The sequence below is a fragment of the Hylobates moloch genome, unplaced genomic scaffold (genome assembly GCF_009828535.3).
Source record: "Hylobates moloch isolate HMO894 unplaced genomic scaffold, HMol_V3 SCAFFOLD_17, whole genome shotgun sequence".
Classification (NCBI taxonomy): Eukaryota; Metazoa; Chordata; class Mammalia; order Primates; family Hylobatidae; genus Hylobates; species Hylobates moloch.
Genome location: NW_026652292.1, coordinates 70,233,544 through 70,251,184, shown reverse-complemented (window position 1 = coordinate 70,251,184; position 17,641 = coordinate 70,233,544). Strand labels below are relative to the sequence as shown.

The 17,641-nt window shown below is 40.3% G+C and overlaps 1 protein-coding gene across 2 annotated transcripts in view; it reads left to right on the top strand.

The window, feature by feature from the left end:
- Window positions 1-17,641, top strand: part of CC2D2A (coiled-coil and C2 domain containing 2A) — a 135,814-nt gene that overhangs the window by 9,449 nt on the left and 108,724 nt on the right. For both annotated transcript variants that reach the window (XM_032753791.2, XM_032135876.2), the window contains exon 4: window positions 1,340-1,463. In XM_032753791.2, the coding sequence (XP_032609682.1) occupies window positions 1,340-1,463 (124 nt within the window). The remainder of the gene's footprint in view (window positions 1-1,339; window positions 1,464-17,641) is intronic.

The window sequence follows — 17,641 nt, the reverse complement described above, 5'->3', positions numbered from 1 at the left end:
TGGTAAGAAGTTGTCCTCTGAGACGGGAGGCAGGGAAGCAGCTATTGTGGATGGGAGCTCTGCTTGGAACAATCGAGATGCCAGCAGGGGAGGGAGAGGAGGGAAGCGCCATTTTGAGCCAGCAGTCACGTGAAGGGGCTGCAGAGTGGGGTGGCCAGGAGAGATGAGGAGGTCACAGGGAGACAGAATAGACCTCCCTCCTAGCTCCCCTCTTGCTCAGCACACTCCTCGGGGCAATCTGGGCAGAGGAGCCACTTTCAGCCTTTCAAGGGAGGGTCCAGGTGGTTGGGGAGGTACTGCCTGGCCACGTGGGCTAGCTCTCTGGCCCCTCCTGGGGACTGAGGAGACCCACAGCCAGACACAGCTCCGAAGCTTTAACCCCTTCCTGTGGGGTCAGTCTGCAGCTCTGCACCCCAGGGCCAGGGGCCATGGAGGCAGTAGATGAAAAGGGTTCAAGCCCTTAGCTCCACAGTCACAGGCACAGTGAGCAGTGGGTGACCAGTGCCAAGGCTGCCATGGAGCTTAGACTGAAGAGGAGAAAGGGGCAAGGATGGAGAAGGGAATATAACAGCTCTCAACTTTATAGGTTGAGAGCATTGCAAGAAATGTAGTTGCACTCCAGAATCAGAATCACATGGGGACTTTTTTTTTTTTTTAATAGGTTCCACCCCGGGCCATCTATTTACGTCAGAATCTCTGTGCTTTCTACAATAACTCATACATTGTAGCATCTCAACAAATGGGCTCTTTTTATTATATTTTTCTTTTACAGATAAGAAAGCAGTGTACAAGGAAGTTAAATAACTTGCCCAAAGTCCCACAGTCAATCTGAGTTTAGAGGCAAGCTTTAGTCTATCTGTCCTCAGAGGTGTTATTGCAAATTCTGCTTCCTTGCTTTCCTTCACTGAGAGTTTGGAGAAGGAACCAAAGGCTATTCTTGGGGGTGCCCAAAGGGTGGACTAAATATTTGCCCCTGAATTACCCAGTGACACTTTAGCTGCTGTTTGCAAACTATTTGAAGTTGGGAACAAACTGATTTTCCTGTTTCTCTTTCCTCCAAATTCCTGCAGAGCTCTACACATTTTACCTAGAAAAAGTGAAAATAATCACGTTATTTGGGGATGCCTTGATAATTTCACAAAAGCATTTCTAGAGAAAGTCTGGGTTGGCACCTCTTCCCTGGTGGGTACCCACAGTGAGTCAGGTGACAGGGACTGTGGTTATCTAGATGTGAATAGTACTAAGGCCTGTCCCCTCAATGGTGACTCATCTTCCCAAGAGAGGAACAGACTCAAATAAAGTCCTGGGAGTCTCTGAACCTCTGACCTTCTTCCTCCAGCCACCAACTGCTGTCCCCAAGGAAATGGTGTCTGAAAAGTCTCACCTTGGCAACCAGCAGGATCCTGTGCAGGAGGAGCCCAAGACCCGCCTCCTGAGTATGACAGTTCGGAGAGGCCCACGGAGTAAGTGCCCCTCTTCCATTCAGCTGGTGCTTGTTAACTGCCTACTGTGAGCTCAGCACAGAGCAGTATAGGGATTTTTTATGGGTGTTATTTTTCATGCATTGCCACAGCTGCTCCACCCACTTTACCCCAACTTGGTGAGTGACTTTCTAAGTTAATCCCTGCCAAGGAGACAGGACACATAGTTTCAGGATGTGTTTCTATAACCACATAATATCCTTTGAATGTTTGTCCCCTCCAAATCTGAAATGTGACCTTCAATGTTAGAGGTGGAGCCTAGTGGGAGGTGTCTGGGTCATGAGGGCACAACTCATGAATTGCTTGGTGTTGTCCTCTAGTAATGAGTGAGTTCTTGCTCTATTCACTCACAGGAGAGCTGGTTGTTAAAAAGAGCCTGGGCAGGCCAGGCACGGTGACTCACGTCTGTAATCCCAGCAAGGCGGGTAAATCACCTGAGGTTGGGAGTTCGAGACCAACCTGACCAACATGGACAAACCCCATCTCTACTAAAAATACAAAAAAATTAGCCAGGCGTGGTGGCACATGCCTATAATCCCAGCTACTTGGGAGGCTGAGGCATGAGAATTGCTTGAACCTGGGAGGTGGAGGTTGCAGTGAGCTGAGATTGGGCCACTGCACTCCAGCCTAGGCAACAGAGCAAGACTCCATCTCAGAAAACAAACAAAAAAGAGCCTGGAACCTCCTCCCCTCTCTCTTGCTCCCTCTCTCACCATGTGACACACCTGTTTCCCCTTCCCCTTCTGACATAAGTGAAAGCTTCCTAAGGCCTCACCAGAGGCATATGCTGGCACCATGCTTATTGTACAGTCTGCAGAACAGTGAGCCAAAATAAGCCTATTTTCTTTATAAATTACCCAGTCTCAGATATTCCTTTATAGCAATGCAAAATGGACTAACAATACATAAGTTAGGGAGTGTTAATTCGAATAGAAATTAAATATGCAAAAAACTCAAAGGAAGATGAAATTGTTAGGGAAGACATATGTGTTAACCTAGTGAGGCTTGAATCAGATGTTTGGAAGAAATGAGGGAGGTTTCTGAGGCTCCTGGTGACCTTGCCATTGAGGACACATATACTTCTCCCCCTACACATGCCTTTTCTTCTTCCCCAGTACAATGAACATTAGGAATTACCTGCTCATTATAGGGAAAATGACCACCCTTCAGGCATTGCTTTTCATGAAAAGTGGATTAGACAAGAGGAGAAGTGGTTACACTTTTTAATTGTTACATAATTGTTAGACTGTTTTCCCTATGGCAAAGTTGGGAAATAAGTAACTGTTGGAAACTAGAGGACTTTGGAAGCAAGTTGACTCTTAGATTGGAAAAATGTGGTTCTAATCTAAAAGCAATGATACAATGAGAGCTGTTATGAATTAATAAAAACAGAACCAAAATTTATCTCATATGGCTGTTTCTTTTTCTAAATGCTCAAAATTATTTATTACTACCAAGGATTACAACTTGTCATTTCAGGCTGCCATAACAAAATACTATAGACTGGGGGGCTTAAACACCCAACATTTATTTTCTTATGGTTCTGAAGGCTGGACATCTGAGATCACGGCGCCAGCATGGCCGGTTTCCAGTGAGGCCCTTCTTCCTGGTTAGTTGGTGGCCACCATCTTGCTGTGTGCTCACATGACCTCTTCTCTGTGCCTGCACTGGGGGAGGGGGAGGCTCTAAGTGTCTCCTCTTATAAGGACACTAATCCTAATCCTATCAGGGCCCCTCCCTTATGATCTCATTTGACCTTAATTACCTCCTACAGGTTCTATCTCTAAATGCAGTCAGACTGGGGGAGAAGGCTTCAACATACAAATTTTCAGAGGGGGGACACAATTCAGTCCTTAGCACAACTACTGGATATTTAATTATTTATTTTAAAATCAAGAAAAAAACTGCCAGAAGAGGTGGCCACCAGTCAAGGCTCTGTGACATAAAAAGTGGATTATTTTCTAACTCGAAAATGAAGAAGATACTGTCCACTGTCACCACGGAGATGATCTATGCATTAGTCCCTTCCCCCACAAAAAGCACTATTTCTGAATTGGGGAATGGAGAGGTCTGGAATGAACAGAAGGCTGAGACCTGCCTACTGGAGCCACACCACGACCAGCCAGTGTCTGGGAAGCCCTGGGTGGAGCTGGAAGCTGCTGATGAATTGGCAGCACTGATAAACCAAGCAGTGAGGGGTGGAGCACATGGTGGATAAGGAGCCTGTGGAGCCAGGCATCTGTCAGAAATGAGAAGTCAAAGCCAGCAGACAAAGTCAAGAGAGCAGAGGAAGTAGTATTATACCAGTGGCATTAGAGCAGGAGACAGACAAGTAAAAAGGAATGATGAGTGCTGGCAGAAACAGCAGAGTGCAGGACTGCCGTAGGCAGGCAAGGGTAGCAAGGGAGGTGACAGAAGAATGGAGCCTCCACATACGGAGGAGTCTGCATGGGGAACTGTAGGGTGAGGAGGATTCCCAGTTCAGGTCTTGGAAACACACAGATGTATGCGCAGAAAACACGGAGAGGGTCGAGAGCAAGATAGAAGCAGCCATGTGCTTTCTGACTCAGTCGTGGAAATCACCTATCAGTGCTTTCAACATATTTGTTAGAAGCATGTCCCTAAATCCAGCCCACATTTAAGAGGAGGAAAATCAGCCTCCTTCTTTTGAAAGAAGGAGTGTCAAAGAATGTATGGACATTTTTACTACCACATTAATTTTTCTTTAAAACTCTTCTTTATCTCACTTTTCTACTCAAAATCTATTATATTACATTACATAAAATCCACACTCTCTTATGTATTCCGGGCTGTAAGACTCTATGCAATTGGGCTCCTTCCGGTTGTATTTTCCAGTCTTTTCCAGTGTGCTCCACTTTGGTTGACTCCTTACTGGCCTCTGAATGCCTCAAGACCACCTCAGCATTCCTGGGCTTTGGTTCCCACTTAAAGAAAGTTCTCTACTTGCGTCTTTATTAAGCTTGTGATTGAAAGGCAATTGAGCTGTTGCAGTTAAGACCATGGGCGTTGGCTTAGACAAGAGTGGGTACCAGTCTCTACCTATCTTACTCCCTTGGGCAAGTTCGCCAACCTCCCTAAACTTTAGTTTCCTTATTTGTAAAACAGGGACAATAATAGATTGCGTGAACACTGCCACAGAGTTTATACTCCAGTTGTGGGAGGGATGAGAGGAAAAAAGAGAAAAACAAATGAAGTAAACTAGATAAACATAGGGTATGGCAGGTATGAGAAGTGCTGAAGAGAAAGATATTGGCAGGACTGCAGTGGGAGTGACAGGATGAGGTGCATTTATGAAAGGAAATGAGTGATCCCCAAGGGGAGAATGTTCCAGGCAGTGGTCTTAAGGCAGGAATGTGCTTGCGATGTTAAGCAACAGCCAGGAGGCAAGGGTGGTGGAGAGTGAACAACAAGGAAAAGGAAAAAAATAAAGTCAGAAGGGAGGAGGGGAATTGTACCCAGGCTAGCGGGCCCTTTGACTTTTAATCCGAATGAGATGAGCGTCATTGGAGGGTTCAAGCCCAGGACTGATATAATCAGATTTAAGGATGAAGGCTGCTATGCTGAGTAGACTTTGGAAGGAGTGAGGGCAGATGCACAGAGACCAGGTAGAGGCCAACAGCAAAAATCCAGGTGGGAGTTATTGGGGAATGGGACTGGCGGGTAGTGGAAGGGGTGGAAAGAGTGTGGGAAATCTGGGTATTTGGAAGGTAGAGACAAACAGGTATATTTCGCGATTGAACAAGAATTACAAAAGCAGGAAGGTTGTCTCCATGGTTTTTGACTTGAGTCAAAAATGGGTAACTCCATTTTCCCAATAGAGTTTCAGAGTTTTCCCAATAGAGTTTCAGAGAAGGAAAAGATGGCAGAAAGGTCAGGTTTGAAGGTAGAAATTGAATGGACATGCAAAGTTGAGATGCCTATTGAATATCCCAGTGGACATGGATGTATGGATATAGGGATCTGGTGGTTGGGGAGAGGTGGAGAGTGGAGAGGGATTCCTTGACCTTTTATCTAGAATGTTCCTTTCCCACCTCTGTCCTCTTTCCTCTCAGCTGGTTCTATTTTCCTTCAGAGCACTCATCACCTCCTGGCATTTTCCAATCAGCTGACTATCTTGATCATTAGAAGGAAAGCTCCCTGAGAGCAAGACTTTGTCTGCTATATTCATTGCTTATTCCCCAATGAAATATTTGGAGCTTGATAAACATATGTTGAAAAACTGTCATGGGCATAACAACAAATGCTCGAGACAGGGTCCTGCCTCTGGTAACCATCATTCTATTCACTATCTCTATCAGATCAATTGTTTTAGCTCCCATATATGAGTGAAAACATGTACTAGTTGTCTTTCTGTGCCTGGCTTTCTTCACTAACATAATGTCCTCCAGTTCCATCCATGTTGTTGCAAACTGCAAAATTTCATTCTTTTATATGGCTGAATAATATTCCTTGTGTATATGCAGCATGTTTTCTTTATCCATTTATCCATTGATGGATACTTAGGTTGATTCCATATCTTAGCTGTTGTGAATAGTGCTTCAGTAAAAACAGGAGTTCAGATATCTCTTTGATATACTGCTTTCCTTTCTTTTGGATATATACCCAGCAGTGGGATTTCTGGATCATAGGGTAGTTCTATTTTTAGTTTTTTGAAAAACTTTCATATTGTTTTCCATAACAGCTGTACAAATTTACATTCTCACTAACAGTATACAAGCATTCCCTTTTCTCTACATTCTTGCCAGCATCTGTTATTTTTTGTCTTTTTGATGAAAGCCATTTTAACTGGAGTAAGATATCTCATTGTGGTTTAATTTGCATATCCCTCATGATTAGTGAATTTGAGCATTTTTGCATATACCTGTTGGCCATTTGTATGTCTTCTTTTGAGAAATGTCTATCAATGTTTTTTGCCTATTTTTAATGAGATTATTTATGTTTTATCTGTTGAGATATTTGAGTTCCTAGTATATTCTGGATAGTAGTCCCCTTTCAGAGGAGTAATTTGCAAATATTTTTTCACATCTACTGAACTCATCATGTCCTTTTTCCTTCATTTTGTTGATATGATGTATTACTTTATTGATTTGCATATATTGAACTATGCTTGCATCCCTGAGATGAATCCCACTTGATCATGAAGAATGATGTTGTTAATGTATTATTGAATACAGTTGGCTAGTATTTTGTTGATGATTTTTGCATCAGTGTGCATCAGAGATACTGGCTTGTAAAGTTTTTTGTTGTTATGTCTTTGTCTGGTTTTGGTATCAAGATAATACTACCCTTGTACCATAGGTTTGGAAGTATTCCCTCCTCTGATTTTTGGAATAGTTTGAGTAGGATTAATAATAGTTCTTTAAATGTTTGGTTGAATTCAGCAGGCTAGCCATGAGGTCGTGGGCTTTTCTTTGAAGAGAAACACTTTTTATTACTGCTTCTATCTCATTCCTTGTTTTTTGTCTATTCAGATTTTATATTTCTTCATGTTTCCATCTTGGTAGGTTGTATATGTCTAGAAATTTATCCATTTCTTCTAGCTTTCTAGAAGAAATGTATTGGCATATAGTTGCTCATAATAGTCTCTAATAATCCTTTGAATTTCTGTGGTATCAGTTGTTATGTCTCCATTTTTGTCTCTGATTTTAAAATGTGGGTCTTCTCTTTTTCTTAATCTGACTAAAGTTTTGTCGATTTTGTTTATCTTTTCAAAAAACAACTTTTCATTTCATTGGTCTTTTCTACTTTTTATTAAGTATCACTTTCATTTATTTCTGCTCTGATCTTTATTATTTTTCTTCTACTAATTTTGAGTTTTTATGTGCTTTTGATTTTCTGTTTCTTTAAGATGCATTGTGAGGTTATTTAAAATCTTTCTACATTTTTGACGTAGGTATTTATTGCTATAAAATTCCCTTCTGGTAATGCTTTTGCTACACCCTATAGGTTTTGGTATGTTGTGTTTCAATTATGATTTGTTCCAGTCAATTTTTTATTTTTTTAATGTTGTCATTGACCCAGTTGTTGTTCTGGAGCATATTGTTTAATTTTTATGAAATTGTATAGTTTTCAGAGTTTCTCGTTATGTATTTCTAGTTTTATTTTATTGTGGTTAGAGAAGATACCTGATATGATTTCAACTTTTTTGAATTTTTTGAGACTTGTTTTGTGGCCTGACATATAGTCCATCCTTGAGCATGTTCCACGTGCTGAAGAGAAAAATGTGTATTCTGCAGCTGTTGGATGAAATGTTCTTTAAATCTCTGTTAGTTTCATTTGTTTTATTTGCAGATTAAGTCCAATATTAGTTTGTTGATTTTCTCTCTAAATGATCTATCCAATGCTGAAAGGGGGTATTAAGATCCTCAACTATTATTAATGGGAGACTTGTATTGGGATTTAGCTCTAATAATATTTGCTTTATATATCTGGGTGTCCCAGTATTGGGTGCCTATGTATTTACAAGTATTATATCCTCTTGCTGAATTGACCCCTTTATCATTGTATAATGACCTTCTTTGTCTCTTTTTACAGTTTTTGTCTTGAAATCTATTTTATCTGATATACATACAGCTACTCCTGCTCTTTTTACATTTCCATTGCATAGAATAACTTTTTCTACGCCTTTATTTTCAGTCTATGTGCATCTTTATAGGTGAAGTGGGTTTCTTATAGGTAGCATATAATTGGCTCTTTTTTTTATCTTTTTAATACATTCAGCCAATCTATGTCTTTTGATGGGAGAATTTAGTCCATTTATATTCAACATCATTATTCATAGGGAGGGACTTACTACTGCCATTTTCTTATTTGTTTTCTGGTTGTTTTGTTAGTCCTCTCTTCCTTTCTCCCTTCTTCCTGTCTTTCATAGTGTATAAGTGATTTTCTCTGGTAATAAGTTAAACATTTTTTGTTTTTTATTTTTTTGTACCTGTCATAGGTTTTTGCTCTGTGGTTACCATGAGGCTTGCAAATAACATCTTATAACCAGTTATTTTAAGCTGATGACAACTTAACTCTGATCCCAATGAAAAGAAAATAAAAAGCAAAAACTGAAAAACTCTATATTTTAACCCTGTCTCTCCCCTGCTTTTTTATTTTCTGTTGTCTCTACTTGTATCTTTTTGTACTGTCTATCTCTTCACAAATTGCTGTAGTTATTATTTTTGATAGGTTTCTCTTTTAGTCTTCAGGGCTAAAGACATGAGTGATTTAAACACCACAATTATGGTGTTAGGGTATTCTGTATTTGTCTGTGTACTTATGTTCACTAGTGATTTTTAAGCCTTCAGATTTCTTATTGCGCATTAGCATTCTTCTCTTTCAGATCGAAGAACTCCCTTTAGCATTTCTTGTAAGATAGGTCTGGTGATGATGAAATCCCTTGGCTTTTGCTTGCCTTGAAAAGTCTTTATTTCTCCTTCATGTTTAAAGGATAACTTTGCTGGATATAATACTCTTAAGTTGGAAGTTTTGTTTGTTTGTTTGTTTGTTTGTTTTCTTCAGCACTTTGAATATATCATCCCATTCCTTCATGACCTATAAGGTTTCCACTGAGAAGTCTGCTGCCAGATGAATCAGAGCTACTTTATATGTTATTTGTTTCTTTTCTCTTGCTGCTTTTAGGATCCTCTCTTTGTCTTTGACTTTTGAGAGTGTGATTTTTATAGACCTTGCAGTAGTCTTAGGGGATTTGAGTGTTTTGGTGTTCTTTGACATTCTTGTACCTGGATGTTGATATCTTTCTCTAAGTTTGAAAACTTATTATTTTTTGAATAAATGTTTTACCCTGAGCTCTTTCTCTACATCGTCTTTATGGTCAGTAACCCTTAGCTTTTGCCTTTGTGGCTAGTTTTTAGATCTTGTAGGCATACCTCATTCTTTTTTATTTTATTTTCATTTTTCTTCTCTGACTGTGTATTTTCATATAGTCTGTCTTTGAGCTTACTAATTCTCTCTTCTACTTGATCAAGTTTGCTGTCAAAAGACTCTGATGCATTTTTCAGTTTGTCAGCTGAATTCTTTAGCTCTAGAATTTCTGCTTGATTTTTTAAAATTATTTCAATCTTTTTGTTAAATTTCTCTGATAGAATTCAGAATTCCTTCTCCGTGTTATCTTGAAGCTCCTTGAGCTTCTTAAAGACAACTATTCTGAATTCTCTGTCTGAGAGGGCACATATCTCTATCACTCCAGGAATGGTCAGTGCCTTATTTAGTCTGTTTGGTGAGGTCATGTTTTCCTGGATGTTCTTAATGATTGTTCATGGATGTCTGGGCATCAAAAAGTTAGGTATTTATTCCAATCTTCATAGTCTGGGCTTGCTTGTACCCATCCTTTTTAAGAGGGCTTTCCAAAAACTCAAAGGGGATTGAATGTAGTTATCTAAGCCTGAGGCCACTGCAGCTGTTTCAGCACTAGGGGAGCCCTAAGCCCAATAACACTGCAACTCTCGCACATTCCTAGAAACACAGCTTTGATAAACTTAGGGAAGATAAGGGAGAATTCCCTTGGTTTCCAGGTGAAGTCTCTTGCTCTCTTCCCTCACTTTCCCCCAAGCAGGAATCTTTCTCTGCACTGGGCTACCTAAAGTTGGAGGAGGGTAGTGTGGGCATTCCTGTGGCCACCACAGCTGGCACCTTGCTGATCACACTTGCTGGGTCACATCTGAATCCCACAGGCTCCCAGGCTAGCATGGAACTGGGCTTGCCTATGACCCACAGCCACTACTGGCTGGCTGCCACTGTTGTTTATTCAAGGCCCAAGGCCACTTTAGTCAGCAGGTGGTGGATCCTGCCAGGATTGGGTACATCCCACCAGAGCAGCAGATTCTCATCTGGCCCAAACTGGGTCTAGAAACACTGTACAGGAGCAAAGTCCTAGAATGGAGGACTTCAGGAATCTGCCTCATGCTTTATTTTACTGTGGCTGAGCTGGTACCCAAATTGCAAGACAAAGTCCTCTGTACTCTTCTCTCTCCTTCTTCCAAGTGGAAGGAGTATCTCTCCACACTGTACTATCTGGATTTAGGAAGGAGTCATGAATCACTCCCATAGTTGCTGCAGCTGATGTCTCACTGGGTTGCATCCCACCCCACAGCCTGTGGGATCAGCATGGCACCAGGGCTTACCCAAGGACTGCAGTCATTGTAGCCTGACTGCCAGTGCAATTTATTTAGAGAAGTAGACGATTTTAGTCAGCTGGTCATGAGGCTGGCCAGGACTCAGGTTTTTCCCACTGGGAAGAGGGGAGGATTCCCCTCTGGCCCAGGACTGATCTAAATGCTCCCTCCATGGGCACCAGCAGAATTCTGCTCACTATTGTGTTCCACTGTGTCAGCACAGCACTGAGTTCCAATGCAAAATCCCATACTCACTTCACTCTTCCTCTTCCAAGTACATAGATTCTTTCTCTGTGCTGTGCTGCCTGGGCTTGGGGGAAGGGTGGTGTAGGCAGTGAAAGACTGCCCTTCCTACCCTCCTCAATGCATCTTTCCTTGTTATTATGTTAAAACTAGATACTGTGATCACTCACCTGGTTTTTTGGTTCTTATAATGGTGTTTTCTTACACAGATAATTGTTCAATTTGGTGTTCCTAAGGGAGGGATAATTACACAGAAGTTTTTAAGTTTGGTATAGCCCCATTTGTTTATTTTTGCTATCATTGCCTGTACTTTGGGTGTCACATCCAAGAAACTATTGCCAAATTCAATGTCATAAAAATTTCCTTTATGTTTTCTTCTAGGAGTTGTATAGTTTTAGGTATTATGTTTAGATCTCTGATTCATTTTGAGGTAATTTTTGTATATGATATAAGGTAAGGGACAAACTGCATTTTTTTTTCATGTGGATTTCCAGTTTTCCCAAGATCTTTTGTTGAAGACTGCTCTTTCCCCATTGAGTGGTCTTTACACTCTTGCTGAAGATCATTTGACCATATACTCAAGGGTTTATTTTCAGGCTTTCAATTCTTTTCCATTGGTCTATATATCTGTCTTTTGCTAGTACCAAACTGCTTTGATCATTGTAGCTTTGTAATATGTTTTGAAACCAGAAAATGTGAAACCTCCAATTTTGTTCTTCTTTTTCAAATTTGTTTTAGCTCTTTGAGTTCCTTTGATACTCAATAAGATTTTTAGAATGAATTTTTCTATTTCTAAAAAAAAAAAAAAAAAAGCCATGGGGATTTTGATAGGGATTGCATTGAATCTGTAGATAATTTGGGGGTAGTATTGACATTTTAAAAATATTAAGTCTTCCAATCTATGAACACAGAATGTCTTCACATTTATTTGTGTCTTTCTTTAAGCAATTTTTAATAGTTTTCAATGTACAAGTTCTTTGTCTCCTTGGTTAGATTTATTCCTAAGTATTTTATTCTTTTCTATGTTATTGTAAATGGAATTGTTTTCTTAATTTTGTTTTTGGATTGCTCATTTTTAATGTATACAAATGCAACTGATTTTTGTGTGTTGATTTTATATCCTGTAGCTTTGCTGAATTCTTTATTAGTTCTAACAATTTTTTTTGTGGAATCTTTAGGATTTCTATATACAAGATCATGTCACCATGAACAAAGATAATATTACTTCTTCCTTCTCAATTTGGATGGCTTTCATTTCCTTTTTCTTGCCTAATTGTTCTCAGACTTTCAATACTCTGTTAAATAGAAGTGGTAAGAACAGGCATTCTTGCCTTGTTCCTGACCTTACAGAAAAAGCTGTCAGTTTTTCACCATTGAGACTCGTCTTAGTGATGGGCTTTTTGTATTGCCTTTATTTTGTTGAGGTAGCTTCCTTCTATTCCTAGTTTGTGGAGTGGTCTTATCATGAAAAGCCATTAAATTGCAAAAAGCATTATCAAATGCTTTTTCTGCATCAATTGGGAAGATCATGCACTTCCTGTCCTTCATTCTGTTAATGCAGTGTATTACATTTATTGATTTTCAAACATTGAGCCCATCCTTGTACTCCCCTCCCCTTTTTTAAATGTTAAGGGGAGAGTCGCATGTTTGGAAGCATGCCTGCAGGTAAGATTTGGTAACCTGAGCTAACATTAATACTCTATAAATGGATCATGAAGCTCTTCCTCATGACTAATTTATAAACACTGCTTACCTTACGTGAGGTTTCCAAGGTGGAAGCTCAGATTCAGTAGTCTCCTCAGCCATAACAAGAAAGTTTATGCTCACAGATGGATGCTGAGAAAGTTATGGGACTTTTTACGCTTGCATGGTTCAATTTTATTTTTCTTCTCTAAGCACTTACTGGTTTACCTGAGGCTTTTACCCTCCCAGAGTGGGGGATGGAAGCAGTGACAAACAGACAGACAGGCAAACAGATGATGAATCTGACATCTTGAACTCTGAGAACTTAAGACCATGTTCTGAGTTAAGCAAAAAGCTTGCCGGCGTCGTGCTAAGGTCTTTACATGCATTATATTATTTAAATCTCAGAGCAGTCCTACTATGAGGCATTGTTTCATTTATTAGGAGATTAAAGTTCAGAGAAAACCAACAGTCAGAAGTGGTAAGGCCAAAATTCAAACTCCAATATGTTGACATCCAAACCTATATTCCTAATTGCTGCACTCCAGCATCATTCCATAGCTTCAAACTGAACCCTCTTTGATCTTTGGATCTGATGGTTTACAGTTACCCATGGAAGGTACAATGGCAATGCTATGACCCAGCCAGCACTGTCAACAGTGGGTCCAGAAACCCACAGAGGAATCTTAATATGGTGCATAAAACAAGTTTAGAGTGTTCACCAGATTGATAATCTGACTGTGCTTCATTTTTTAAAAAACAGAATGAGGCCGGGCGCAGTGGCTCACGCCTGTAATCCCAGCACTTTGGGAGGCCGAGGCGGGCGGATCATGAGGTCAGGAGATTGAGACCATCCTGGCTAACATGGTGAAACCCCGTCTCTACTAAAAATACAAAAAATTAGCCGGGTGTGGTGGCGGGTGCCTGTATTCCCAGCTACTCGGGAGGCTGAGGCAGGAGAATGGCGTGAACCTGGGAGGCGGAGCTTGCAGTGAGCTGAGATAGCGCCACTGCACTCCGTCCTAGGCGAAAGAGCCAGACTCCGTCTCAAAATAAAAAAAAAAATAAAAAAACAGAATGATACTCAGGTAGATCATCCACCTCTCTCTCCCTCCCTAGAACAGCATGTTTCCTATTTGGGGTTTTCATTTATTTGTCTTAATTCTATTTATCTCTCAAAAATCAATATATACATGTCTTCCCCTTTGGAAAACATCCCCTATTCCCCAGAGTAAGCTGAGTAGATCTTCTCTTTGCTCCCATGGCCCTTGTGCCTGTGTGAGTATCCAGAGGCATCTTTTCATTGGTACACCTCCTCCCCTCCTTCACCAAACTAGCAGTCCTTGAGGGCAGAGCCTGACTTTCAGCTCTGCTTAGCATAGTGCTGGCATGCAGATGGCACTCTGGGTGAACAGTATCTCCAAGTGGCCTCTCTGCTTTTCCCTCTAGGTGTTGCTCTGCCTTAGGTGTGCTTACTTACCACCATGCCCACCAGGTCTTTTCAACCAAGTCTGCTCAAACATCTGGATCCACATGTTTGATTACTCCTTTGACCTTTTACTTCCCAAACTTCTCATGAGTCTGGGCTGTCCCTCAGTGATAGCAGCCCAGCTCCTCACCTTGAACCTGTGACCTTCTGTCCTACGAGGCTCCAAGTATTGTCAAGGTCAGGCTGCATTTAGAGATGCAGAGAGCAGCACCCCTAACCTATGGCCTCACACACTGCTTCAGGCACATGCCCAGAGGTGCCATCTCCCTAATGAACCGCACCACAAACCCATGCAGTGAAAGCTTGGCTTCTAATCTGCTCTTCAAACATATATATAGTCATGACATTCCAAATAAAGAAGGCATTTCCCTGAACATGGAATAGTTCCAAATAAAATAAACATCTAGTTTAAAAGTACACACACTCCCCCATGATTCCATCTTGCACCATCTCTTGAGGGAGTAACTATCACACATTAAGTAGTTTCTTATGAACATAAATTTCTTCACTACTAACATCTGTTTTCCATTCATTCATGTTAGTTTCTCTGATTAAACCATCATTTCGGAGCCAATTTGTCAGTATTGGTGGAAAAGAAAGTTCAGAATCAAGTGAAATATGATGTAAATGAAAGGAAATAAAGTGTTTATTTTAGGCATACTTTTTAAAAGTCATGAGGACCTGGAGAGACTGGCCTGGGGTGGGAGGGGAATGTTATAAAGCACAGCATGAGACATAGAGGGGAGCTGCCTGAAGGAGCCGGGCCTTGGGGGTTACCTTAGTGCCCACCAGCTGGAGAATGGGATGAACATTCTAGTCCAAGGATGCACAGTGGAGAATGTAGGAAACGTCAAGACATTCACTAACACTGCAGTTCACTACCTCACACAGTACTGGGAAGACTAAATTAAAGTACTAATACGTATAAATAAATATTACCTATTATTAGTTATGAGGAAAGCCAAGGCCACAATTAATCTGTACTCAAAGCCCCAATTCCCTACCCTCCTTTAAAGCGAACAAACAAAAAAATAAAACTTCTTTACAACAAAAGTCTTTCAAACTCATTTTCTCTCATTTTTGTCTCCAGTCCTCTCTTGAAATCACTCTAATGTAACTCACACTCCCACCCATTTATTGAAAATGTCCTTGCCAAGGTGACCAATGACTCACACATTTGCTAAATTCAATAGTCAGTTCTTAGTCTTTATCTTACTTGACTTTCACAGCATTTGATGGCGCTCATCATTCTCTCCTACTCTTGTACTTGGCTTCCAGGACTCCACTTGCCTGGTTTTCCTTCTGCCTCACTGGCTGTACCTCTTTCTCCTTTGCTTGTTCTTATTCACATCCCGACTACTCCATGTTGGAGCACCCTAGGCTTAGTGCTTGGCTCTCTTGTCTTTATCAATACTCAATTATTGTTGTCATCTCAAGACTTTAAATTCAATCTATATACTGACCAGTTCCAAATTTTTATCTCTAGCGTGGACTTCTTCCAGACTAAATATGCAACCGCGTACTCAACATCCACTTTTGCACATCTAATAAGACAACTCATATTTTTAGTAGGCTTATTGAAATATAACTTACATATCATAAAATTCACCCATTGTTAGTGTACAATTTAAGGAATTTTTGGGAGATAGATAAACATGCAATATCACACAATCCAGTTTTAGAACATTTTTATCACCCTAAAAAGTTCCTTTGTGCCTATTTGCCTCCACTCCTAGCCCTAGCTCTAGACAAACACTGATCTGTTTTCTATCCCTGTGTGTCTTTTCTGAACACTGCATGTAAATGGAATCATACAATATGTAGTGATTTGCACCTGACCTCTTTCACTTAGCATAATGATTTTTGAGATTCATAAGTATTGTAGCATGTATCCACATTTCAATTTCATTTCTTTTGTTGATGAATTACATTTCATCATATGGACACACTATACTTTGTTTATTCATTCACCTGTTTATGGACATGTGGATTATACTCAGTTTGGTGCTATTATCCACAGTGTTGCTGTGAACACTTGCAACATGGCTTTGTGTAAACTTATGTTTTCATTTCTTTTTGGAGGATTCCTAGTGGTGGTAAGGGAGAAGACTACCCCTCATATTGTCTTATGCCCAATTTCTGCCTCCAAGGAAAGAAAAAGTAAAAACTAAAAGGCAGAAATGAAATCCACAAGCAGACAGCCCGGTGCCACACCCTGGCCCTGGTAGTTAAAGATCGACCCTTGATCTAATTGGTTATTTGCATAAAAAAAGCACTGTGAAAATCCATGTCCTGTTCTGTTCTGTTCTAATTACCAGTGCATGCAGCCCCCAGTCACGTACCCCTGCTTGCTCAATCGATCACGACCCTCTCTCACGACCCTCTCACGCGGACCACCTTAGAGTTGTGAGCCCTTAAAAGGGATAGGAATTGCTCACTCGGGGACCTCAGTTGTTGGAGATGTGAGTCTTGCCGAAGCTCCGGGCCGAATAAAGCCCTTCCTTCTTTAACTTGGTGTCTAAGGGGTTTTGTCGGCGGCTTGTCCTGCTACAGTAGAATCTCTGAGTCATATGATAAACTTACGTGTAACTTTTTAAGAAACTGCCGATATACTTTTCAAAGTGGCTGCATCATTTTACTTTTCTGACAATGTATGAAAGTTCCAGTTTCTCCACATCTTTTCCAACACTTGGTATTATCTGTCTTTAATTATACCCTTTACAGTAGATGTATAGTGGTGTCTTGTGCTTTTAACTTGCACTTCCCTCATGATTAATGATTTGAGTATTTTTTTCATATTCTTACTAGCCATTTGTATATCTTCTTAGTAAAATGACTATTTACTTTTTGTTTGTTTGTTTGAGACAAGAGTCTTGCTCTATCACCCAGGCTGGAGTGCAGTGGTGCGATCTTGGCTCAGTGCAACCTCCACCTCCTGGGCTCATGCGATTCGCTTGCCTCAGCCCCCTGAGTAACTGGGATTACAGGTGCTTACCACCATATCCAGCTAATTTTTGTATTTTTAGTAGAGACAGGGTTTCACCATGTCAGCCAGGCTGATCTTGAACTCCTGACCTCAAGTGACCCAACTACCTGGGCCTCCCAAAATGCTGGGATTACAGGCGTGAGCCACCACACCCAGCTATTTACATTTTCTACTCATTTATTAATTGAGTTGTCTTACTACAGAGTTGTAAAAATTCTTTATGTATTTTAGATACAAGTACTTTATCAGATACATAATTTGAAAATATTTTCTCCAAGTCAATGGCTTGTCTTTTCATTTTCTTAATAGTGTCTTTGAACTACAAAGTTTTAAATTTTGATAAACTCAAATTTATTATATTTTTATTATGGATTGTGCTTTTGGGGTTGTATCTAAAAATTAGTTGCCCAACTCAAGGTTATGGAAATTTTCTTCCATGTTTTCTTCTAGAAATTTTATAGTTTTAGCTCTTACATTTCTCTAGATCTATTATGTATTTTTAGACAACTCAAATTTTACTTAACTGAAACTGACCTTCTGATCTATTTCTGTCAACCCAAACCTGTTTCTCCTAGACTCAATCCCATCTCCTTAAATGGACTTTACATTTTTTTCTATT